Source organism: Haliotis rufescens, unplaced genomic scaffold (genome assembly GCF_023055435.1).
Source record: "Haliotis rufescens isolate VD_foot unplaced genomic scaffold, xgHalRufe1.0.p SCAF_9, whole genome shotgun sequence".
In the NCBI taxonomy this organism is placed as follows: Eukaryota; Metazoa; Mollusca; class Gastropoda; order Lepetellida; family Haliotidae; genus Haliotis; species Haliotis rufescens.
The window spans coordinates 27,424,673-27,451,958 of NW_025964383.1; the positions used below are offsets into that span (position 1 = coordinate 27,424,673).

Sequence of the window (27,286 nt, forward strand, 5' to 3'; positions counted from 1 at the left end):
AGCCTGAAGCAGTATGCACAGTACCAGTCTTCCTGGCAAATGTGAGTGAGTGAGTGAGTTACTGTGGTTTTACGCCGCTTTTAGCAATATTCCAGCAATATCACGGCGGGGGACACCAGAAATGGGCTTCACACATAGTACCATGTCGGGAATTGAACCCGGGTCATCGGCGTGACGAGCGAACGCTTTAACCACCAGGCTACCCGACGGCCCCTCCTGTCAAATGTATCGTGTGTATGTGTGTGCTTGTTTGTTGTTAAGCGCAGCCATGTTATACGATGGCAACCTGTAAATAATCGAGATTTGACCAGGAGCCAACCCAGTCATATAAAATGTGAGCAACTATCCACGCCGTCGGGGTATGTACGATGTCACCGTCCTCTAGGTCCATTAAGTGTATTCGTGATACCGATATAGGTTGCTGGGGTCAAAACCCGAACCCCCCGAGTGACATATATATTGTGACTCGCCTCCACACATCTCTAACACAATATTTCTATCAGTTGGTGCCCCGCGTGAACCGAAGCGGTGAAATCTATGAAAACAGACAAATACAGTGCTGCTCACTGAAAAAAATTGATCCGATCCTAAAATTAGTAACAGTTAATTGAAGAACATTATCATGAAGTGTTAAATTTTCTGTTACGTGCGTGGTTGTTTCTCAGTGTCTTCCGGGGCAAGGACATCCCAATAGTCCCAGAAAAAAAAAATATCTGTATCTGGATGTGTCATCCCAATGGTCAAATCTACGACAAAAACAATGCGAAGATCTGGAGTTTCTCCCACAAAATCGTGAGACGCTCTGTAACATTAACTTCAACTCACAACATGATGCCATCAGGATTTCTGTCAATATTCTTTAGCCATCACCAAAGGTTCTTAGCTAATTCTACATGTTATGAAGGTAATAAAAATGGTCTTCCAGTTGTTGTTTTTGAGAAAATAATCATGTCGATCAAATCGCCGTCTAAAAAGAACTTTTAATATGTGTAGACTATAATTAAAAACTGCAGCACTGGTGACTTTTCTCCTTCATTAAACGCGATATCACGACGTGCTATACCAGCGGAATAAAATCATGCACCATAAAGAAAACCAAGGGCACATGTACAAACACGTTGCTTTGATTATCAAGGAGGAACAGTACACGTGGTACCGATTCAATTCAAACAAACAGCAACCGCAATTGCACAAAACAATTTTTGGTGTTCATCGTACGAAAACACGGTGACTGTGGGCTTGATACCAACAGACCGGCAACACCACACACCGACCACGTTCTTTAAGTCCACGGGGGGCACGGGTGGCCCAGTCGTCTAAGGCGCCGCGATTCGCTGTGCAGAGTTGCGTCCCTTGGGCACGCCAGAAACCTATGATTGTGGGTTCGAATCCCGGTTCGCCCCGATTATGTTTCTAGGTTTGTCAGCACCATACCCGTGCTCGTGGGTTTCACCGAAGTGGTTAACGTCTGAGACCTGCATCACTTCGGGCTTTCCTCCCACATTAAGCTGACACGCCGTGATATATAACTGTAATACTGTTAATAGCGGCGTTAAACCCAACTCACTCACTCACTTTACGTCCACGATTTACGTCAGGTCGGCAGGATAATCATACCCTGCCTGGTTCACCGGCGAAGTCGGTTTCAGACTGCAACTTTGACAGCCTGCAGCATCTCTGGCTTACGTCCGATTAGTGCCAGGTATGTGAGGAATCGATCACGAGAACATAGCATCCGACCACAACGTCCACCCGTACGTCCTATTGTGCTGCCACGTCACCCAACTGCACATCTGACATGGTTCATCTGTGTTTTGGACAGCAGAACAACCTCTACTCCCTTGGCGTGCTGTTTGTTCAGATCTGTCGCCCACCGAACACGGGTGGGATGAAATGAAACGTTTACGGCGACTTTCAAACCAACCAATGACGTTGGTCCAGCTGCCACAGGCCTTGGTCCAGATCTGGAATAACAACCCTCAAGCCTTCGTGAACAATCGTGTGTCGTCAATGTGGCTCTGTTGTCAAGCATGTGTCTCTGCTAATGGTGATCGTGTCCGACAATAACCTGTGAACTGACAGCTGACCCCACGCCACTTTTAGCCTGAGATGACGACAAGGTGTTGACACTGGCATGATGAGTTAATGTTGACATCACTGCATTGTTCTGTTGCAAGATCTTTTTTGTTTGGGTTTATTGTTATTTCCCATTATAGTCCGTGAAGCACAGGAATTTTTTCCCGCTTGTATAAACAGAAATACTATTCAAAATGGAGTGAGTGAGCGAGTGAGCGAGTGAGTGAGTGAGTGAGTGGGTGGGTGGGTGGGTGGGTGGGTGGGTAGTATATATATACTAGCCACATAAAGAAACTGTGCACGGAGAAAACATATTCTGGATTGAAATACAACACAGCAAGAACAAAATGATGCAGACGCTGTAGCAGCTGAATGATCGGACCATAAGAAAAAGTCAACGGGACCTGAACAACATCTGTTACGATGACGTCAGTAGATCAAAATGGAGTAGGGGGTCAAACGACAAAGTCACAAAGTCAATAACGGGTATGACCACCCTGTGCGTGAATCACAGCAGTGCATCGGCGACACATGGAGTCCACCAAATGGGCATGGAAGGCCTGGGGAATGGCCTGCCATATCCTCCTCAAATCCTGTGCCAAGTCACGGACGTTATCTGGAGGATGTGGAAGACGACGCAGACAGCGCTCCATTCCATCCCACACATGCTCTATTGGGGAGAGATCTGGAGAAATTGCAGGCCATGGCAGTAACATGACATTGTTATGGTGAAGGAAATCCATTGCGACCCTAGCCGTGTGAGGACGAGCGTTGTCCTGTTGAAATGTCAATCCCGGGCCATGACGTTGCAGTAAAGGAATGACCACAGGCCTCAGAATCTGATCTCTGTAGCCAACACCGGTGAGATTGCCCTGAACAGCCACCAAAGGGGTTCGGTGCCGTGCTGTTATCCCACCCCAAATCATCACAGAGCCACCTCCAAAACGATTCCTCACCACAATACAGTTGTGTGCATAACGTTCTCCCAAACGCCGGTAGACACGTTGGCGCCCGTCACTGTGGGAAATGTTGAACCTCGATTCATCTGTAAAGACAACATTTCTCCACCATATTCGAGGTTGGCGAACATGATTTCGACACCATCTTAGACGGTTGACTCGATGACGGTGTGTCAGGATGGGACGTATGGCAGGGCGTCATGGTCGAATCCCGTACTGACGTAAACGATTCCTGACAGTGTTGGGATGGATACACTCCAGGAATTGTCTGGGACGTCGTTACTGCCGTTTGGAACCTGTGTCGGAGATGTGTAACTCGAATCCATCTGTCCTGTCTTGGCGTCGTTACTCGGGGACGTCCTGAACGTGGGTGGTCGGCAACGTCATTTGTGTTCTGATAACGCCTCACCAATGCCGATATCGTGTTACGATGGCATTGGAAATGCGTTGCCACCTGTTGTTGCCTCATTCCCGCTCGGATCATTCCAATGGCTTCATGACGCTGTGCAGCTGTCAATCTTGGCATGATTTGCTTGTGATATGCTTGTGTCTACGCCTGAGAGGTTTTGAATTTTTGAATGATCACAGATCATGCTTTCCAAAGTGACAGCAAATTTTGAGTTGCACATGCTGTGTACAGCTGCACAGGATGCACGTGCAGTAACACATTGCACGTCCATAGGCCCCCAATCAATGACGTCATATCGCATGGCACGGGCATGAGCGTTTGAATGTCTCCAATAATCTCCAATAAATCTCTCTTGCAGCGTATGTGATGTTCTAAATATATATATATATATATATATATATATATATATATATATATATATATATATATATTTAGAACATCATAACGCTGCAAGAGAGATTTTTTTCAGTTTTGATACTACCCGAGGGTACTGTACCCCTGAACCCGAGGTACTGTACCCCTGAACCCGAGGTACTGTAGCCCTGAAATGCCTCTCCTGTTCTATCAGACATACACTACGGCTAAAAGCTATTCGTGTGTACGGACCTGACTTGCTTATCTTATATATATATATATATATATATATATATATATATATATATATATATATATTCTGGACTTGCAGTAGTGTGTTTGTATCGTCATGCCTTTCAGTAAAGTATACGTCCACTGAACTGATTCATAGATTGAAATATATCCACATGGACAACATGAACGGGAAAAGAAATGTTTTCATATTTTCCTTAAAAGGATTTCCTGTTCCAAGGGCATATTTCAGCAAGCCCGAGTTTAAAAAATATTTCAATAATCCTTTTGGAGGTACTCACTGGGTTTGGGAGATCGTTCACATGATCGTGGCGGGTAAACCAACGTTCGCAGTGATGCAGGTATCAGACGTTTACCACTTCGGTGAAACCCACGAGCATGGGAATGGTGCTGACAAACCTTGAAACATAATCGGAGCGAACCGGGATTCGAACCCACAATCCTAAGTTTCTGGCATGCACAAGGGATGCAACTCTGCACAGCGAATCGCGGCGCCTTCGAGGTTTGGGCTCCCCCCCATGCCCCTTTAACTGTACTATAAGGGACTATAAGTTCTCATCGACGGGCGATTATCAGCGCCGCATAGGGAAAGCAGTATGTTAAATATCCAACCTACATTGTACACAATGTTACGTGTCGATTCCCAAATTTAAACAATATGTTAACCCACAAATCTGTATGTAAAAGAACTTAGTGTTAAACCAACAAACAACCAGCAAGTGACATACAATCAATGAATGTATTACACAATTCACTAATTAAGTTTGCAAATCATACAAATTACTGCACAGCAATAACAATGGCAGTACACAAAGAGTGGTAGTACAATATTATAGGATGGCAGTGGACAGTATCAAATCGGAAAATACAGTGGTGAAAGGAAAAATCAGTGATAATTGTATATTCACCCAGTGGTGACGTTTATCAAGCTTCCGAGATGGGCGTCGACAGGGATTCTTCAAACAAAAGCTGGTCTTGGTGTATTCTCAGATGAAAATGTGTGAGACACGTAAACACGCTGTTGTCCAACTGTATACAGCCTCAATAGCTACTGGAAATTTCTACACAGTGCCCTCACCAGTCTAAGCGGCACTGGAACATTCCGGGTGTTTCTGTTACATACTATCACCCTCCGCAGTATACCGGACCGGAAGTTAACACACCACACTGGCTGCTAAATATAAAAACTTCCTGACTACTGCTAACATTGCATTAGTACTACATTCCTGACGACTAATCATTGTCCAAATACAATGCAATGAGCGTCTACCGAATCTCAACAGAAACAATGCAACACAGCCACGGTTATTGTTCAACAATAAAATACACTACAATATAACAAAAAGTAAAAGCAAAAAACCCTTTCTATTTTCATAAGAAACCTATGCTGAAAGAAGAGTCGATTGTACGATTCCGACTATATATGAGCATGTGTTTATGAATCACTATGAAATAGCTATGATGACAGGTGTTCGCGAAAGGTTGAGTCACAAACACATGCAAACCCAAGTCAATTCTTCACCTAAAAATACATGGGAACAAATGGTACAAGTCAAATAGGGAATTGCATCATGATCAGACGCCATTTTTTTCACGGATGAGTCAAAATTTGGAAATGTCCTCCACATGATTACCATAAAACTTTGTTACAGCTTTACTGAGCCCGTAAGTGTTGTGGCCTTGATTATACAACTTTTGATTAATAGTTGTAAGAGGCTCTTTGAAATATTCGTCGAAAGAGCAATCTAGACACCAGAGGCTTGATTTTGCTGGAATATGATGCCGTGAAACAGCTAGAATATTGCTCACTGTGGTCATAAACAAAAAGCAAATACGTGATAGTTTTCTCAATTCACAATTGCTAACGCTGATAATTTTCTGTTCCTGTTTCTCCGTTGATCATTGTGTATCACTGTTGATCAACTTGCCATCCCAGTTTTAGTCTGAATGGGTCCTTGCATTACCTTTCTTCCTACAACGCTTACCAACGCTGCAGATATCGAACTGAATATCAAACACGTCCCTGAAAATAGAGTAATTGCGTCGATATTAACTAAGCAATCTCTTAGATAAGACAGTTGACTCTTAGATAAGACAGTTGAAGTCTTAAAATCACGAGGACTGAACCACAAGTGAGTGGCTGGTAGTGTGAACAACAATAAACACTGTACATGTACATGTATATGTATGATACAAAACGCCAGAGACTGACGTAGCTACCAGTTATACGAGCCAGTTATTGTAACCGACTGCCTTTTATGTGAAGGGGATAAAAGTTAACAACTGAAAATTAATATCAAGGCTATTGGCGATGCCTCTGTTTTAGAGAAAGACTATTTTGTTAATCATAAATAAACATTCCAGGTAAAATGGTGCATCAAGGATTTGATATATTTCCAAGAATATAAATATTGTATAGAACATTCCCTTCTTAAAATATGAAAACTTATATCTTTTTAATTGGATCAAATAATTTAAGAACATTTCACTAGGTGACGCTATCTTACCTGCAAATACATAGGTAAAATCATATACCATGCTCAACCTGAAAATCCAACCTGAAATTTAAAACAGATCATTAGAAAAATTATTTTCACATCGCCCAACAGAATGTACTCAAAAGGCAAAAAGGGTGCCTTAATTGACACAGCCCCAGGGGTTAGTTATGTAAGCTACAGGAAGTGGATTCATTTGAGTATATATCAGGTTTGTTAGGGTTATTAATGTATTGAAGATGACGCGACGTAATTCAAAGTAATGCACGTCAAATAGAGAAAAAAACACATATAAAATGGTGCCTGAATGAGCCACCAATATTGGAATTGGATTGTTTTGAATCACAATGCTACTTACTTGCTACAGGAGGTCCTAGAATGTACCCAACTCCCATGGAGTAATACACAAACCCATATGCCACTGGAACATCCTTCAATGTAACCAAGTCAAGGACAATAGGGCCAATCAGAGTATTCATACCTTGGCTGTATGTCCCATATAAAATCCCAAACACCATCTGAGTGTTGTATGTGTGAGAATAAAGAGGGAATAACATCAATAGCACCCCAGATATGCCAGTGAATCCTACTTGGAGAACCATGTATGGAATTTTCGAATCTGAGGCCATCATTCCCGCAACTACTCTTGAGAAGACACTTCCGACTCCCATTGCAGTGAAAAGAGTTGCAGCCTGATCCGGCGAGCTTCCTTTTTGTTGAGCATAGTATGGAAGATGGAACACAGCGGCTGATTCACCAAGTGTCCACAGCATGATGCTTAGGTTATATATAAGAAATCGAATTTCCTTAAGGACTCGAAAAGCACTGAAAACGTGGCATATATTTGATTTTATTCTTGATTTCTTCGTATCTTCTTGTGGTGAAGAAATAAACGCATGGTAAGATAGAGGATCATCTGCAGAAGTAGAAATTTCCAATGTTTGGTCATTATGAGTATTTTCTTCAGATGGTTGTGGCTGAATGCTAGCAAATTTTTTTTCTGTAGACTTAGAATGTAACAAATGTGAAGCTTTCCTGCTTATGTGTGGAGCACACTCTTGATCTTTATCTGTGCTGTCATCCACTGATTGATCAATGTTTACTACAGTTGAACTCTGTGACTGTTTGAGTGGCCTTAAGACAACACCAGCAACACACATATGAAATTCTATTGCACCAAGAATAAGAAGGGCGCCACTTAGATTGTACTGACTGAGAAGGTATCTCACAAGAGGCCCAGCAACAAACAGACCCATTCCTCCACCGGCAATGCACACACCAAACGCTGTTGCTTGCCTCTTTGAAAAGTACTGCCCTGTAACAACGCCTACTACATTGCAAGCAAGACAAATACCGAATCCTGTCCAAAAAGAAGAAAAAAATAATAAATCCGTTCTATAAAATATTTGATATGGTAAACTACCATGTGACCCTACATCTGATCCTCAAGATAAACGTATATACAGCCAAAACAAAGAGAAAAGATGATGTGGATGTTGTGTTGATAACGATCGTTGTCATTATTAAAACACATTACAGCTAATTAACAATACTCAGTATCCTTGATAAACGAAGCAGTGTGGGTTTGATCCATGTGAGTGAGTGAGTGAGTTGGTTTTAACGCCGCTTTTAACATTATTCCAGTTATATCACGGCGTGTCAGCTTAATTTGGGAGGAAAACCCGAAGTGATGCAGGTCTCAGACGTTTACCACTTCGTTGAAACCCACGAGCACGGGTATGGTGCTTACAAACCTAGAAACATAATCGGGGCGAACCGGGATTCGAACCCACAATCATAGGTTTCTGGCACGCCCAAGCGACGCAACTCTGCACAGCGAATCGCGGCGCCTTAGACGACTGGGCCACCCGTGCCCCCCGTTTGATCCATGTAGCAACATTCAAAAGCATTGTCAAATACCATAATACATGTATGTAATTTTCTGTTCTGAATGTACATCAAACCTTCCTAAGAAGGTAGAATGTAACACAATCAATCACCAGATAACATACCTGACACAAGGCCATACGTTAGCACTAGGCCAAATATGGATTTGCAGAATGAAGCAACCGTCATGCCAATTAGCGTTAAAGCGCCACCAACCATAGCTGTAATACGGGAACCAGCTTTAGATTGTATCAAGCCAGCAACTGGACCTGTAAAGTTGACAATAACTCCGTAAGTGAGTGAATCAGGGTAAATCGGGTGTTATTTAGATTTTATGTTAGATTCTACGTACCCAGTAAAGTGCAAGCTCCGAAGTTGATAGAGCCGATCCAGGAGGTCTTGGTCAGATCGTTTTCAATTTCCTCCAGGACTGCGATGTTCATGACACCAGGAGAGTACGCCAGTATTCCTGCCATGAACTGTAAGGTGAAGGCAGCTGAAAGGATCACCCAGGCGTAGCCCCGGTCGACATTTGCTTTTGAGACTTCCATCCTTCTGTGTAATGGATAAGTACATGTTCGTTAACTGATGAATTTCCTTATGTGTAATTATCCTTCATGGATACCTTGTCACAAAGTTGGAAACCTTCAATTAGACACCATGAAAGTTGAGAAAATGGCTGAGAAGGTATTCCTTGTGCATTTGCAAAAGTGATTTTGAGAAATGAACATCAAATTTACTGCAAAGTTGCAATATAGGACATGCAGATATAGTAGTAAGCACGTGAAATGTATAGTGTGTTTAGCATAACATCAAATATTACCTTGATTCTCTTCTCTTACAGCGTACAAATATATGATGAAAACCATCAACTTAATGAGAGTGTCCCTTGTTCTCATTAACAAATCGACGCATTTTAATTGGACATATTGGAGTTTATTGTAGCGTCAGGTTTAATGCAGATGCCGGAAACAATTACATGTATGAACAAGCTTCCTATAAACAGTGGAATTGACAACGAGATTATCACGATGCAACGTGTCAAGATTTCTCAGTTTGTTTCGACAGGTTGTAAACAGTTGTGACAGTCACCAACCGTGTATGACGACTTCTGTGTTCTTGTTAACCTTGTCAACTAATCTTATAATTACAACCAAACATTGCTCACCCTAGTGTATCACTCATGGAAGTCAAATGACTCTTACTTCGTGCATGAAATCTGTGCGAACCCTACTGTTTCTGGATATTAAGGGAAGGCGGAGAGTACATGACCGTCAGAGAGTAACATATGAAATACTGCCGTTTGTGTGATGTAATCTGGGCGCTCATTGGCCAGAGCAAGGGAGTTAACTGACTATAAAAGTCCAGTGTCCGCCCTTGCCGAACAAGGCTGGTATTTGGAGTTACATTTTGGCTGGACTAACGAGGCTATGCATAGTCCAATCAAAATCGCGCAACGAAATCGAAATCCAGTTCATAAACTGTCATGCAGATTTCGGTCGATTGCAGGATTTGCAAAGCATGTGCACCGCCAACTCGTTGTCAACAGATGTTTTCCAAATGTTTTCATGTTTTTAATCAAGGTGCTAACGTGATTTGATGCATTTCGCGATGCAAGACCCGTTTTATCACAAAACAGATCTTGATTATTATTCAGATCGTCCTGACTGGACGCCGGCAATTTGTTGAAGCAAATGCAAGTGATACGAGAAGTGGAATCTGATTGGTCCATAGGAGAGGCTTAAAAGGGACATAACTCGTAATAGCCACTGGTGGCGCTACGATCGAGCGCAGGAATTCCAGTCTAGTTCGGCAAGGGTGGAAACTGGATTTTGTAGGGCATATCGAACAGCTTATTCAGTTTCCTTCAGGAATGATAGTCTTTGAAATCTAGACATTATGCCACTAGGTAATTACAAAACGCCTTTACACCCGTGATGAAGTTCCGGGGTAGAATAGGTGTTCAGCAACCAATGCGTTCCATAAATGGCGACTATGTTTGTCTGGGAGGCGACTTACATGATCAGGTGGTCAGGCTCGCTGACTCGCTGGTTGATGCATGTCATCGTATCCCAATGATGCCAATCACTGGATTGTCTGGTCTACACTCCATTATTTACAGACCGCCGTCCTATAACTTGCTAAGCGCCGCGTTAAACAAAAACAAATCCAAACGCCTTCGGACCCCATTTTCTTCCTTGTACATGACCCCGTGGTAATCATGCATTTCTAAATTCTTCATTATACCACGATCCATTCATTTCCAACGTTGAACACGCATATTTATATATTTGTCAAGTCTGTTGTCATTCTTGGCTAGCTACTACATCCTCATAGTATATTTAGTACGGTGTCATAATTTTTTGTTTTGTTGTTACAGCCTTGTTAAAACCACATTACCCTGTTACACGTACGTACACTAATTATCACATCAACATGTTTTGTGCGTATCTTGATAACCGACATGTTACTATCTTACAACTTGTCAATTCGTATTTGTTTTTTTTTATAATTGATTGATTTGATTGTTTTGCTAAAACAAAAACATTTCCGTCTGATCGCGGTGTTAGTGTTGTGTATGCGCTCGTTCAACGTTAAAGTGACCGAAGCGACCGAACGCGGGTTCGTTGCATTTTTATCAGTTTTACTGTTTCATCCGGGAAGATATCACTCGTTTAATAACTATACATTTTTCGTAAACAGTGTTTAATAACATCACTGTTTCGGTATCAGCTGGTCATTCGAATGGCCATGGGGGCGTCGATAGCACTGTGTACCTGTACTCTGCAACGTTTACCCTTTCCCAAGAGGTATAATCTGCTCCCCAGAGACACTGCTAATTTTCGCAAAACACCATACAGTAAACTACGGTTATAACGAACTCAAATGGACCGCTAATTGAAGTTCGTTATAACCGTAGTTTGTTATAAGCACACATACAACATCTATACAGCAAATGGCGGGGACCAAAAATTAAGTTCGTAATATCCGTCAGTTCGTTGTAAGCGTGTTCGTTACAAACGTATTTTACTGTATATGTATAGGCAATTGAAACCATGATTGCATCACTAAACTCGCTGTAGCAAGCTATACGACTGTTGATATATTTCACTTGAATTTGTCTGGTTGTTTGCAGTTGTCTATCATCTATCGCGAACGAAAACGTTGGAAATATGGACAGTATACGGACTCTTTTAAGTGCAAGCATCGTGGCATCATTAAGGTTCTAAGCATACCTAATAAACAAAACTCCAGGAACCTAGGATTTTGGTTTCGAATCCTGGTTCTCTCGGATTATGTCTCAAGGCTTGTTAGCACCATACACTTGCTCTTGGGAGACCTGCATCACTTCGGGCTTTCCTCTCACATTCAGCTGATACGCCGTGATGTAACTGGAATAGTGTTAAAAGCGGCGTGAATCCCACACGCTCACGCTTAAATAAACAAACAAGCAAATGAGAGTAGCCCTTCTTGGACAAATCGGACGGTGGTTAAAAATGTCCTTTTGTCAACCTATGTGACATTAATCTTTCGTGCTCCCAAATTACCAAAAGTATGTAAAGTAACGGTAATTACAATCAATTCCATAACTGATAAACCCTCTGCTGACTCGTACGAACCACATAGCCAACATGATACTCGTAGGATCTCTCTGGCTCCAGGGGGCACGGGTGGCCCAGTCGTCTAAGGCGCCGCGATTCGCTGTGCAGAGTCGCTTCCCTTGGCCACGCCAGAAACCTATGATTGTGGGTTCGAATCCCGGTTCGCCCCGATTATGTTTCTAGGTTTGTCAGCACCATACCCGTGCTCGTGGGTTTCACCGAAGTGGTAAACGTCTGAGATCTGCATCACTTCGGGCTTTCCTCCCACATTAAGCTGACACGCCGCGATATAACTGGAATACTGTTAAAAGCGGCGTTAAACCCAACTCACTCACTCACTCACTCACTCACTCTCTGGCTCCAGTCACCTACACTGAAGAGAGTTCGAAGTTAGATTTTTGTGTTACATGCAAATGTTTCTAACGTGGTGTTTTTTGTGCTCAAAATGACACTTCCGGTCAGCGTTATTCCTATGAGATTTACCTCACCACGTCTACTTCATACACAGGTTGACGCCTATACGATTGTTATAACCTAGCCCTCAGACTAGAGACAAAACCAGAGGCGTTGGGGAGAGACTTTTATTTCGCCAGCCACATGGCCGGTCAACATGTCATAGCCGAGTGACAGCACGTGCGGACTACCTTCACAGGCACGTGAGGTATTCATACGCGTTACTCTCACAGCACATAGTTCTAGGGTACGTCGGGTAATACAATACTTATCAAGATATTACAACGATATTTAGATAAGGAGAAATTCACCCATTGATGGAGAGCAAGTAATTAATCGAAGCGTTACCACGTAATTGGATGCGGGCCTCTGATTGGCCAATCATTCTGAACGAAAATCAATTCCCCTGGATGTGTTCGAACATGTTATAGAATCATTTGATTAGTCGTTATATGATTCCGCGAAGTAAGCAGTAATCCAAGTGATATAACAATTATCGACAAGAGCTAACTACTCAGAAAATTGTCGAAATTGTTGAAATTACTTCAGTCTCGAGAGTTTTCAACATGTTCAGCCCTTATACCCTTACGTACAAGGTATTTTACTCGATGTCGATAGTTATAAGAATATCTGATATTAAAAATATCGTGCATTTGCTTGCATAAATCACTCGTGCATAATTATTTATTTAGAATACAGACAAACAAGTTACTATTTCGCAGACATAGCTACTGTCATACTAGCTGTTTGACCCCTCTGTGCTTTGTGAACAATGAGAACGGTACTGCAGTATATACACGTACTTACATTGAACTAAATTGGTTGGTTCATTTGCTATTTAACGCCGCACTCAGCAATATTCCAGCTATATGTCTGTAATTAATCGAGTCTGGACCAGACAATCAAGTGATTGACATCATGAGCATCGATCCACGCAAATGGGATACAATGACATGCAACAACCAAGTCAGCGAGCCTGACCACCCGATCCCGTCAGTCGCCTCTTACGACAAGCATAGTCGCCTTTCATATACGGTAAGCATTGCTTGATGAAGACCTATTCTCCCCGGATCTTCCCGGGTCCATTCTGATACAAACACAAGCATTCAGCGAGCCTGACCACCCGATCCCGTTAGTCGCCTCTTACTAAAAGCATGGGTTGCTGAAGACATATTCTATCCCGGATCGTCACGGGTACACAATCGAGTCTCGTACATTCACTCTGACCCAGTTCTCTGTTCTAATGACAACAAATTTATACTAAAGATAAAGAATTCAGAAACGACTTGATGAACTCCGCTAAGCAACAATTTATGCGCAAAGCAAGTCCGAGAAATCGATTGTGTTATTTTTAGAACAATTCTTCATGTTCATCGTTTTAATACCGATACGGTATACCTGTAGCTAGACGTAATTGGCGATTAGTATAAGAGGGTGGGAAGATAATATAATAACAAAGAAAGATACTCAGTAATTACCCACGCTTCAGCTGACAAGGAAAACTCTGTTATTGTCCGCGTCTCGGACACACTGTGTCAGTGGGCAAGGGAGCTAACTCTCCCTGCCACTGTATTGTTGAACGTTTATGGTAGATCACATGGCTGTATCGCGGCAGTTCAAATCTCATTAAGTTATTATTTTCTTTATTTTTACAAATATTTTGTTTGATATTTTTAAAGTCATTAACATTATATAAATATTACATCACATACATATGTATTTCTATAGCCTTATATTAATAAAATAACATAATTGTCTGTGTATTTATTTAAATATTTAATTATACATAAATATTACAGATCTAAGATTATAAGGGTTTTTTTATATTATCGTATGATCGTAGAGGGATAGTTAAATATTTCTAGCGTATTATATTTCAAAATGTTGATCATGAAAAGTAATCCATTATAATTTTTGATAATTAGAACAAGTATATCTATTCAGAGTGATGAGCTATGGACCCGAATACAGTCAAATTCAAACATGTTATGTACAATTATATGTGGTGGAGATATAATAAAAATAGAAGTGATACAGAGGATCATTATTCATATTTCGAATAGTATGGCACCGCAGACTAAGAGAGCTATCGAGAAGTATGAAGAGTGTGCTTAAGGACAACCATCCAAGAGTGAGTTTATATGAACATAAGACATTTGCTCAACAATATTACCCATCCCTCTCTTGCGGTCACGTTTTCAGTAGGCGAGATGATCTGAGGTCACATGAAAATTAAACACTCTCCAGTCCAACAAGTTGGTGGTGGTGGAACATACAACAAATGGAGACAACCATTATTTTTTTTTTTATTTTTTTTTTTTTTTATTGTTCCCAGAGTTGTAGATAAATACAGTATTCCGTCAAAGACATATTTCGGATCGAATGGCACAATACACTCTTTAGAAAATTAAAGGGTTGGAGACAACAATTAGCCGTGTGATCTGCAAGCTCTGGGACGGATTGTAAAGGTTTATACCATACCCGGGGAAGGCCCAGACAGGTTTTACCCTGTCTTTCCTACACAAGAAGTCAAATGTTTTAAGACATGAGCAGAAACTACATTTTACGAACATCGCCTTCCCCGTCAAGCTAGAAGACATCCCCCAATTTTGAAAGGCAAAATATGATCTGGCAATATTTTTTTTAATTTTAAGTGAGTGAGTATGGTTTTACGCCGCTTTTAGCAATATTCCCGCAATATCACGGCGAGGGACACCAGAAATGGCCTTCACATATTGTACCCATGTGGGGAATCGAACCCGGGCCTTCGACGTGACGAGTGAACGCTTTAACCACTAGGCTACCCAAACGCCCCGTTTTTGATCATGAGAAAGGAGAAGTGTATACCATCCATGTTACAATGACTTATTGATGATATGACAGTAACAAAACTCCCCACTGCTGGATCAAGGATCTCAGCAGATTCTTATTTGGTCAGAAGAGTTATGCACACCGTCATTACTTGCACTGTCCCTACTGCCTCCACGGTTTCATCAGAGAGCACACCGTCATTAATTTACTGTCCCTACTGTCATCAGAGAGCACACCGTCATTAATTTACTGTCCCTACTGTCTCCACGGTTTCATCAGAGAGCACACCGTCATTAATTTACTGTCCCTACTGTCTCCACGGTTTCATCAGAGAGCACACCGTCATTAATTTACTGTCCCTACTGTCTCCACGGTTTCATCAGAGAGCACACCGTCATTAATCGTACTGTCCCTACTGCTCCACGGTTTCATCAGAGAGCACACCGTCATTAATTTACTGTCCCTACTGTCTCCACGGTTTCATCAGAGAGCACACCGTCATTAATTTACTGTCCCTACTGCCTCCACGGTTTCATCAGAGAGCACACCGTCATTAATTTACTGTCCCTACTGTCTCCACGGTTTCATCAGAGAGCACACCGTCATTAATTTACTGTCCCTACTGTCTCCACGGTTTCATCAGAGAGCACACCGTCTTTAATTTACTGTCCCTACTGTCTCCACGGTTTCATCAGAGAGCACACCGTCATTAATTTACTGTCCCTACTGTCTCCACGGTTTCATCAGAGAGCACACCGTCATTAATCGTACTGTCCCTACTGCTCCACGGTTTCATCAGAGAGCACACCGTCATTAATCGTACTGTCCCTACTGTCTCCACGGTTTCATCAGAGAGCACACCGTCATTAATTTACTGTCCCTACTGTCTCCACGGTTTCATCAGAGAGCACACCGTCATTAATCGTACTGTCCCTACTGCTCCACGGTTTCATCAGAGAGCACACCGTCATTAATTTACTGTCCCTACTGTCTCCACGGTTTCATCAGAGAGCACACCGTCATTAATTTACTGTCCCTACTGCCTCCACGGTTTCATCAGAGAGCACACCGTCATTAATTTACTGTCCCTACTGTCTCCACGGTTTCATCAGAGAGCACACCGTCATTAATTTACTGTCCCTACTGTCCCCACGGTTTCATCAGAGAGCACACCGTCATTAATTTACTGTCCCTACTGTCTCCACGGTTTCATCAGAGAGCACACCGTCATTAATTTACTGTCCCTACTGTCTCCACGGTTTCATCAGAGAGCACACCGTCATTAATCGTACTGTCCCTACTGCTCCACGGTTTCATCAGAGAGCACACCGTCATTAATTTACTGTCCCTACTGTCTCCACGGTTTCATCAGAGAGCACACCGTCATTAATCGTACTGTCCCTACTGTCTCCACGGTTTCATCAGAGAGCACACCGTCATTAATTTACTGTCCCTACTGTCTCCACGGTTTCATCAGAGAGCACACCGTCATTAATCGTACTGTCCTTACTGTCAACGGTTTAATCAGAGAGAACACCGTCCTTGATTGTACTGTCCCTATTGCCTCCATGATTTCATCAGAGAACACACCGTCATTAATTTACTGTCCCTATTGCCTCCATGATTTCATCAGAGAGCACACCGTCATTAATTTACTGTCCCTATTGCCTCCACGGTTTCATCAGAGAGCACACCGTCATTAATTTACTGTCCCTATTGCCTCCACGATTTCATCAGAGAGCACACCGTCATTAATTGCACTGTCCCTACTGCCTCCAAGGTTTCATCAGAGAGCACACCGTCATTAATTGCACTGTCCCTACTGCCTCCAAGGTTTCATCAGAGAGCACACCGTCATTAATTGCACTGTCCCTACTGCCTCCAAGGTTTCATCAGAGAGCACACCGTCATTAATTGCACTGTCCCTATTGCCTCCACGGTCTCATCAGAGAGTACTGGCTGATCACATCCCCAACTGCCAATCTCACGTCCCACAGAAGATCAAAATGCCCAGAGCAGAGAACCATGCTTCTTTCACAAAGATGTCAGAAAACAACTCAAGGCCCCTTACATCATTTATGCTGATTTCAATCTCTTGAAGTCCCCTTTTCCGGCTGTCCAAACAACCCATCGACCTCATCCAGTGGGAAAATAATCAAACACGTACATTCAGTCGTTGGTTTAATCCCCGATCATTGGAAAGAGTCGTAGTCTATCACGGTCAACCTGCTGCAGACAAATTCATAGAGGCTATGGTAGCAGAACAGGAAGACAATGAGCAGAAAAGTTGGTATGTACTGGTATGAATTTGTCCAATATACTTAACATGAGGGAAGAGTGCTCGAGAAACGATACTGTGCCAACTGCTGTTTCTTATAACGGATCTCGGAAAGACTACGGCCTTGGGAAAACAGTCTACGGTCGTTTCATCCGCTACGGATGTTGTATTTTTACTCCACCCTTTCAAAGTCGTTGTTCGATAATGCTAAAGTGAGTAATAAATATATTACCTAACTCGTTCCAGTTAGATACCGTTTATTACAAATCGTATCGTTTTCGCTCGTCACATACGTTTTGAAATACACTGGTTGTAATAAAAACGGCATCTAACGGGGTCTCATTCAGTAATCTATATTTATACAGCAGTGCAACCCGAGCTCTATGAACCACTATTGTTACACAAACGCATTCACCGTGGGCTCGTAACTGTATTTGCTATTAATAGTTCGAGATAGTAGACGACGACTGACGATAAAAAGGACTATTTGCAAGAACATTGTATCTCAAAATCAGGATAAACTACAGGCACTTACCCTCGTTCTATTTCATACACTGAATGTTTTATGTGTTATTGTCCATCTGACATCGTTAAGATTGTGTGCATACTATCGATATTATTGTGTTTAACTGAACGGATAAGAGACGAACTAGTTCATTACGAAATATTGTCATTAATAATTTACAAGTATTTTTTGCTCTTTTAAGAAATTAAGAAGTTGATTTCAAAACTTAATCAACGTGTTTAAATTGAGTTTTCCCAAAAGCTTTCCAGTGGAGTGGTGGGAATATTCATAACGATCGTTTAAACAGCAACGTGTATCAGTTGAGGACGAGGTATTACTTGATTGTGATCTATACAAATACCGTATTCGACGTAATAAGCGCCCCGCTCTAATAAGCGCCCACGGCGATATTTGCAAATATATTGCCGAGTGAACAATCCCAATTAGCACCCCTTCCGATTGATTAATGTATACAAGAATTATTTATTCGCGTATAATACGCACTCAGGTGTTATATGCACCCTTAATTATGGGCAATTAAATTCTGCAAAAACATACTTGTCGTACATAAACATTTCAGGCTGTCAGCATACCACGAAATTTATCTTTCCACTATTTGTTTTTACTCCAAAATAATATTCTACTAAGAGCCCCTATTCCTAATTTTAAGAGCGCCGTAGGCGCGTATTACGTCGAATACGCAAATTGTATTAATATTTTGTTTCCTTATGAAATTGCAATCATAAAGATATCGTGGGAAACCATCGGAATTTGAACAATGATCTAACCAGCGTGAGTGAGTTGGGATTAACGCCACATTTGGCAGTATTTCAGCTATCGCGGAGCGTCAGTTCAATATTGAAGGGAAGCCCGTTATCCAACCAGAAACCCTACGAGTACGCATGCACCCTTATGACCAGTGCACTGTGTACCTGTGTTCCCTTAGGATACTATATTACTTTATTTGTCATACAATGAATTTTATATCGATAATTGACAGATCAACTTGTCCCAAAATTAAACAGCGTGGGAGCGTTCCAATGACCTTAAGTTAAAACCGGGATAGACATATCGAATGCGTTGCATTGACACATCTCAAAATGTTTACATGTCCACAAGCCGAATCAACATATTCAGCATAAGTAGAAAGAACACTGATTGTTGTCGTGAAATGGAGGCGAGAGACGAGGTAGGCAAGGCAATATACACCGGTTTGTTTTGCATCTAGTAATGGTGATTGTTTAAATAGCGGGTTACCTATACACACAAGAACAACCATGTACATATCAGAAAGAAGATATTCGGGATTTTTATGTAGTGGTATAAAACGTTGACCCTTACCTCTCACACCGCTATCCACTACAGTAACCTCGAGATGACCCAGAGATATAAATAGGTGGATAGGTGGATCACCGCCGTAAAGTGTGTCAAGGCGCCCGGTTGTGGGAAGAGTCGTGAACGAATGACGTCGATATGGAAGTGTGTGCTTCTCCACAGGACTGTGCAAATTATATTTAATCCAGGTGTGACACTGCTGCATGATATCCACATGTGTCATTGGCTGGATATTATAATAAGATGACAACAGCTTCAGGAACGGAAAGCTTCGTTTGGACCTATCACATGTGTTAAGCTGTGTTACACATGATTCTGCCACAGGTTGCGGGTATACATACGTACAGTAAACTACGGTTATGACGAACACGCTTATAACGAACTGACGGACATAACGAACTATTTTTGGGGCCCTGTCTATTTGCTGTATATATTCCGTATATTTGCTTATAACGAACTACGGTTATAACGAATTAAAATTAGTGGTCCCTTTGAGTTCGTTATAACCGTAGTTTACTGTATATAAATATGAGCTTCATTCACTAAGTCCTCTCTCCTTCCGTTAAACGTGGTGAGAGTTGCGTTTGTTTGTTTGTTTGATTGTTGTTTAATCCAACACTCAGCAATATTCCAGCTTTATGACGGCGGTCTGTAAATAATCGAGTCTGGACAAGACAAGCCAGTGATTGGCATCATGAGCATCGATCTACGCAGTTGGGATACGATGACAAGCATGAACCAAGTCAGCGAGTCTGACCACCCGATCCCGTTAGTCGACTCTCACGACAAGCATAGTCGTCTCTTCCGGCTAGCATGGGTTGCTGAAGACCTATTCTACCTCGGATCTTTACGGATCTGATAGTTGTGTGACAATGGTGAAAGTGCAATATATTTTACATGTAAAGCGACATGTTCGTTATACGTCTTTGTGCGTCCCCAATAGCGAGTTATTAACAAAGTAAGCGATAGTACGAAATGGTACAAAGTTCACTGGACAATGCATGATAAGGTAAAGTTAAGAAACGTCGGTCGCGAAGAATAGTTGGACTGGTGACCGCATTCGGCAGCTTGAATCCTGAGAGTTTCTAGGTCTTCAGCACATGTAGTACATGTGGTGTATCCTTAGGCAAGTGACTGTTCGAAATGTGCCTCTGCTCACCCAGCAGTGAATGGGTACCCGGCAGGACGTGAGGATTATTAACTTTCGAGCGCCTCACAGGCAGCTTGGGTTGCACACTTCCCATGGAGCTGAGAAGGAAAAAGAACGATGAATGCACATTAATCCATTGAACGGGGCAATAATGTTACCACTTTGAGCATATACCTTATTAAAAGTGATAACCAAATTGCGCCATGACTGATTTATGCGCTCTCATTTCAAATATTTAATTTGGTTTATATTCATTGGCCAGTTAGGCAACACGCAATTCCAAATAGTCTATGCACACTTGTTTATCGTCTGAACACGTCCTATATTTATGGTAAGTCATTTCACATAAGAGAAAATGAAAGTATTTGGATTTTTTAATGATAATGTACGACAGAATATAAAATGAAACAAGCGCTTAACATTATACCAAATATAGTGTGCATGTCTGCAGCCTATAAATAATAGACTCTGTGGATCAAATAAATCGGTGATTGATATTATGAGCAACGCCCCATGTCGTCAACCAAGTCACCAAGCCTGACAATCAAATCCATTCCAGAAGCCTCATCCGATAAACTCGGGTCCTATTCTGGCTTTAATCCCGACGTGGTTAACGTATTTAATAAAATTAGTTGTCCCTCCTTTTTGTTTCACAAATATGACAACCGTTGTTGTTCATATCAAAACAACATAATTACGTGACGGGCCTTGTCAAGCTAGTGGACCCCAACATTTACATTAGTTGTGTAAAACGTGTGTAATCATACATCAAACATTATTAACTGTAATTGGACACTTTAAGTGAATAAACAGGTTACAGAATGTACTATATGTAGTCATAAAATGTCAAGACACAATATTTCTTTTCGGTACTGATTTGATTAAACTAACTTTCATATCAGCTTCTTTGATAATGGAATACACAACCCAAAGAAGGCACTGATGATGTAGCAGCATCCTGCAACGAAAGAACGAACATGTATGAACATTTGTATAACGACAAGGAGACAATAAAGAAGGCACTGGTGACGAGGAAACGTTCCGCACTGAAACAACGAACATGTATGAACATTTGTATAACGACAAGGAGACAACAAAGAAGGCACTGGTGACGAGGAAACGTTCCGCACTGAAACAACGAACATGTATGAACATTTGTATAACGACAAGGAGACAATAAAGAAGGCACTGGTGACGAGGAAACGTTCCGCACTGAAACAACGAACATGTATGAACATTTGTATAACGACAAGGAGACAACAAAGAAGGCACTGGTGACGAGGAAACGTTCCGCACTGAAACAACGAACATGTATGAACATTTGTATAACGACAAGGAGACAACAAAGAAGGCACTGGTGACGAGGAAACGTTCCGCACTGAAACAACGAACATGTATGAACATTTGTATAACGACAAGGAGACAACAAAGAAGGCACTGGTGACGAGGAAACGTTCCGCACTGAAACAACGAACATGTATGAACATTTGTATAACGACAAGGAGACAATAAAGAAGGCACTGGTGACGAGGAAACGTTCCGCACTGAAACAACGAACATGTATGAACATTTGTATAACGACAAGGAGACAACAAAGAAGGCACTGGTGACGAGGAAACGTTCCGCACTGAAACAACGAACATGTGTGAACATTTGTATACAACAAGTAGACAACAACAGTGGAAGTTCTGTAAGAAAACATGTCGTAGACAAAAATAATGTTTGTCCTTTTCTCTCTTGCAGGTTAATTGTGTGTGGAGCACTGATTGAAAAACAGATATCAAAGGCAACCATCTAATTGTAAAAACATATTTACCTGACCTGGCTATTATGTTTGATCATTTAATTGCTTTTTCTCTTTGAACATAATGATCTGGCGGATTTACAGAAAATGTATGCTTATATTTTCCTTACTCAAGTACATTTGTTTAATAACGTTCTCACGATTACGTACCTGAGAAAACAAACGTAAAGTCATACACGCCAGTACTTTCATAAATAAGACCTGAAAAACAAAGATTTTCATCTTCGGTAACGTATGTCAAAACATGATTAGTATTTTTTTTTTGATAAATAAATACTATAAGACGTCTCATAATATAATTATAATAAACTGCATGTTTGGGTGTTTCATCTGTGCCCTTGACTATTGCATGATATGTTCATACTGCCGAACACCAGTATTGAAGGGGTATACTCGCCAGCTATTAATTGCTTTTTAAAACTTCATCGCGTCGATTAGACACGATATGGCTGAAATATTGCCGACGAGACTCGCACACTCATCGTGTCAATCCATCGCTGACAGCTTTTTATTCAATCTTTATATATTTATTATAAATTCCTCGTCACGATATGTCTGAAATATTGCCGACGAGACTCACACACCCATCGTGTCTATCCATCGCTGACAGCTTTTTATTCAATCTTTATATATTTATTATAAATTCCTCGTCACGATATGGCTGAAATATTGCCGACGAGACTCACACACCCATCGTGTCTATCCATCGCTGACAGCTTTTTATTCAATCTTTATATATTTATTATAAATTCCTCGTCACGATATGGCTGAAATATTGCCGACGAGACTCACACACTCATCGTGTCAATCCATCGCTGACAGCTTTTTATTCAATCTTTATATATTTATTATAAATTCCTCGTCACGATATGTCTGAAATATTGCCGACGAGACTCACACACTCATCGTGTCAATCCGTCGCTGACAGCTTTTTATTCAATCTTTATATATTTATTATAAATTCCTCGTCACGATATGGCTGAAATATTGCCGACGAGACTCACACACTCATCGTGTCAATCCATCGCTGACAGCTTTTTATTCAATCTTTATATATTTATTATAAATTCCTCGTCACGATATGGCTAAAATATTGCCGATGTGTCGTTAAAGTTCACTCACTCACTCACTCATCGTGTCAAGCATAACCAAACGCTCAATCACTGGTAAATAGAAATTCAAGGTTTACTTACTTGCAATGGGTGGTCCAACCATGAAGCTGAGTCAAAAGAAAAATGAACATATGCCATAGCCAACGGCCAGTTTGGATCGACCTATCAGTTCAATGCATATGGGACTAACCAACGTATAGGGTCCCTGACTGTACGTACCATACAGGGCACTGAAAACCATTTGGAGGATGTACGTTTGTGATAACGTGGGGAGTAACATAACATACACCCCTGACATTCCTTGTAGTCCAACATGAAGTATAATGTTTCCAATATCTTGGTCAGAGGAGGCAAAGCCAGTCAGCATTCCGGCAAAAAGAGCAGTAACACCCATTCCAGTGAACAGACTTGCAGACTGTGCAGGTGTGCTACCTTTATATTCGGCATAATTTGGTAAATGAACCATGCATATCGCTTCAGCGAGAGCCCAGAAAAGGATACTGAGGAGGTAGAAGAAAAATCCATTTGTGCCGATGAAACTGACACTTTCGGATATCATCCCACACTTCGGTTTTTTATTTGACGAATGTGATCGGTGGTCAAGCAAAGGTGCAAACGTTGCATTTTCTTCCCTTAAACCGCTTTCTTTAACAACTCCAGGCAAAGTGGCTAGGGAACAATTGTTAACGTCTCGTTGTGCAATAAAGTCGGTCTCCGTTTCTCCAGGTAAATCACCATAATCTACAGGATTATGCTGTGCATCGTCTCCTTGTGAATCGATACCCCCCTCTATGTATTCTTGGCGGTCAAGTTCTTTTGAAACTGGCATCTCTGGCATCAGTGTAGACGATGGTCTAATTAGAGCTCCAGCTAAGCAGACATGGAATCCAATCGCACCCAACATAAGCAACGTTCCGGATAAAGTGTAGTGGTCTAAAAGTTGAATTGTTAATGGCCCAACTGCAAGTAATCCTAATGCACCACCAGACATGATAATACCGTATGCCACTGGAAGCCTTTTGTGAAAGTACTTGCCGGGAGCCACGCCACTAACATTAGCTGCCAGGCCACAACCAAGACCTGAGGACACAGATGCACAATTACATGCATCGGAGATACGTCTATCAGTGAATGAGTGAATACATGTAACATCAAAGTATGTAGCATTGAGTTAATAGATTAGTTACCTCTTTTTAATTTTAATAAGCGAATGTCATAAGATGGGACCTGATCTGGACAATGCGTTAATGCGGTTTTGTATTGTACGTTTTGGGGAATCCTACTCAATTAATTATTCACTTTATGGTATGATGACCTCCTCAAGAGTGAAGGGAAAATGACAACAATGGATGTTAGCAGATTGAAAAACCTTATTTAAGAAGGAAGCGTTTTACTATTAATAAATTTCATCAGGGACATAGTTGTAGCTGAATAAAGCAGATATAAAAAAAACATTACATAAAAACCCGTGAAGATCCAGGTTAGCACAAGTCTAAGGATCGACATGTCATGGTTGATGCATGTCATCGTATTCCAATTGCATAGATCGATGCTCATGATGTCAATCAATGGATTGTCTGGTCCAGACTCAATTATTTACAGGCGACCGTCACATAGCTGTAATATTGCTGAGTGCGGCGTCAAGCAACAATAAAAATAAACTAATTAACCCAAACTTTCCAACCAAACATATCACTTATAGGTAAATATATTTAATATTACCTGAATTTTCCATACACATTTAAATATTATAATTGCATAACACATTATTTTCACACTTGTCGCTGCTTGAATTAAGTGTAAAAGTGTTACATTCACCTCAGTTTCCACATAAAACACGGTAATGCTTACCGGTAATGACTCCAAACGTGAGGATCAAACCTGTGACAGTTCTACAGAAGGATGCAGCTGTCAGACCAACGAGCATTAGTATGCCACCCACAATTCCCGTCCATCTGTGTCCGATTCTTTCCTGAATAATTCCTACCAATGGTCCTGAAAATAGGTATCATTGCGCAGGTTAACTTGAAGCCCATTAGTTCGATCTCACTTGTGATGTTACTAAGACATCAGATGAAACCCCCGACTCGTCTCTCGATAACATTAGACATATATTACGAGCTACATCTAGCTAGAGAAAGGTAATGTTAATCAAGATTAGTGTCCGAATTGTATTTCAAACATTTCATCATTGAAGAAACCACGCATTTTCTTCATCATATTGTTCTTACGGCAAAACGTACTAAGACAGTGTATATTTCAGTAAACAACAAACACTTTCCAAAGATCAAAACTTTCATGGACTACTTACCACACATCGTGAATGTTCCCATCACAGTTGATCCTACCCAGGACACTTTGACCAAATCACCATCAACTTCTTCCAGAATCGCCGGTGTTATCACCCCAACAGAGCAGATCAAAACACCATAGAGAACCTCAATAGCAAAGCAGGCCGCTAGAACCGCCCAGGCATATCCATGATCAACGTCTTCTTTTGGAATTTTCATGTTTGGTTTTACATATGGAGAGTACGGTTAGTACCTGTGTTGTTCAACTTTTCTTAACTTTACCTTATCATGCATTGTCCAGTGAACATTGTACCATTTCGTATGTCGCTTACTTTGTTAATAACTCACTATTGGGGACGCACCAAGACGTATAAAGAACATGTCGCTTTACATATAAAACATATTGCACTTTCACCATTGTCACACAACTATCAGATCCGTGAAGATCTGAGGTAGAATAGGTCTTCAGCAACCCATGCTTGCCGGAAGAGACGACTATGCTTGTCGTGAGAGGCGACTGACGGGATCAGATGGTCAGGCTCGCTGACTTGGTTGATGCATGTCATGGTATCCCAATCGCGTGGATCGATGCCGATGATGTCAATCACTGGCTTGTCTTGTCCAGACTCGATTATTTACAGACCGCCGTCATATAGCTTGAATATTGCTGAGTGCGGCGTTAAACAACATGAAACCGAAACAGCGCAGGCACAGGTCACAATGACCCTGGATATCCGTAGCCCATTAAGTGCGTCGTTTGCTTTACATGTGCGCCTTGAAAGCTGTCACCACCTCACTTGTAGCCAGTGCTGTCAGCGCATGTATAGGTCACAGTGACCCTGAATATCTGATGAACATAAAGTACATTGTTGGCTTTACAGACTTTGTTTGCATTTAACACACACTTGTAACTGTGGGCTGTCAGTGCAGGTGTTCATGTATGTCAAGCAGACTCAGTATGTGTCTCACGTAATACCTAGGTCAGTGGCATGACTTTGTTGTGTATTACCATAGAGAAACTTACCCCTCCTATCCTTGTCGTTTTGTTGGAGGGACGTATCCTCCTACTGTGAACAGTAAATCCCCGCTGTTCGGTCTCATGTACGGCATTCACGCTGGCATAGAATAGGTGTGGACGTGGTCACCAATTGCACACCTTTGTGTAAGGTGTCTGCTTCAAAGCGAATATGTATCCACGCTTATCATGTTTCCGGTCACCTGAAAAAAGAAAAGAATGCAGTCATGTTTATCAACATGACGTAATCTCGAATCTTGTTGACTTATGTTACAGTAATGATAGATTCCATCCTCGGTATAACGCGTCTTGCATGACTTCTCTTCGCGGTGGCAATGACGCGAAGAGTCTAAGCAAGATGTCTACCGGTAGCATCCGCTACTCACAGCATTTGTCTGGCATCCCATAAAATAGTTACATGGAATGCTTATACAATGAGACCCGTGAAGATCCGGGGTAGAATAGGTCTTCAGCAACCCATGCTTGCCGTAAAAGGCG

At 41.5% G+C, this 27,286-nt stretch overlaps 2 protein-coding genes across 5 annotated transcripts; both read right to left on the bottom strand.

The window, feature by feature from the left end:
- Positions 1–4,733: 4,733 nt before the first annotated feature.
- LOC124130068 (monocarboxylate transporter 14-like) lies at positions 4,734–27,193 on the bottom strand. 4 transcript variants are annotated; one of them, XM_046493405.2, is made up of 6 exons: positions 19,423–20,018; positions 8,785–8,987; positions 8,558–8,701; positions 6,904–7,905; positions 6,558–6,608; positions 4,734–6,073 (listed from the first exon to the last, which is right to left on the bottom strand). In XM_046493405.2, the coding sequence occupies exons 2-6, from the start codon at positions 8,981–8,983 to the stop codon at positions 5,970–5,972; spliced, it is 1,500 nt and encodes a 499-aa protein (XP_046349361.2). In that variant the 5' UTR covers positions 8,984–8,987; positions 19,423–20,018; the 3' UTR covers positions 4,734–5,969. The 4 variants fall into 4 exon arrangements, with proteins under 4 accessions (XP_046349361.2, XP_048247141.1, XP_046349357.2 ...); XM_048391184.1 differs by lacking the exon at positions 19,423–20,018 and adding an exon at positions 13,966–14,046; XM_046493401.2 differs by lacking the exon at positions 19,423–20,018 and adding an exon at positions 26,798–27,193 and having other exon boundaries at positions 4,735–6,073.
- LOC124130094 (monocarboxylate transporter 12-B-like) lies at positions 23,534–26,137 on the bottom strand. Its single transcript, XM_046493429.2, has 3 exons — positions 25,794–26,137; positions 25,334–25,477; positions 23,534–24,562 (listed from the first exon to the last, which is right to left on the bottom strand). Exons 1-3 carry the CDS (start codon positions 25,990–25,992, stop codon positions 23,595–23,597), a joined length of 1,311 nt encoding a protein of 436 aa, XP_046349385.2. The 5' UTR covers positions 25,993–26,137; the 3' UTR covers positions 23,534–23,594.
- Positions 27,194–27,286: the final 93 nt, after the last annotated feature.

What these genes read in the sequence shown, in the direction of transcription:
- LOC124130068 (XM_046493405.2), bottom strand. Translation starts at nt 8,983, where the DNA reads ATGGAAGTCTCAAAAGCAAATGTCGACCGGGGCTACGCCTGGGTGATC. An exon ending in CGGAGCTTGCACTTTACTGG is followed by an intron (nt 8,702 to 8,784) that starts GTACGTAGAATC and finishes TCAACTTTACAG; the next exon opens with GTCCAGTTGCTGGCTTGATA. An exon ending in TTTTACCTATGTATTTGCAG is followed by an intron (nt 6,074 to 6,557) that starts GTAAGATAGCGT and finishes CTCTATTTTCAG; the next exon opens with GGACGTGTTTGATATTCAGT.
- LOC124130094 (XM_046493429.2), bottom strand. Translation starts at nt 25,992, where the DNA reads ATGAAAATTCCAAAAGAAGACGTTGATCATGGATATGCCTGGGCGGTT. An exon ending in GGGAACATTCACGATGTGTG is followed by an intron (nt 25,478 to 25,793) that starts GTAAGTAGTCCA and finishes ACCTATTTTCAG; the next exon opens with GACCATTGGTAGGAATTATT. An exon ending in CACGTTTGGAGTCATTACCG is followed by an intron (nt 24,563 to 25,333) that starts GTAAGCATTACC and finishes CTGTGTCCTCAG; the next exon opens with GTCTTGGTTGTGGCCTGGCA.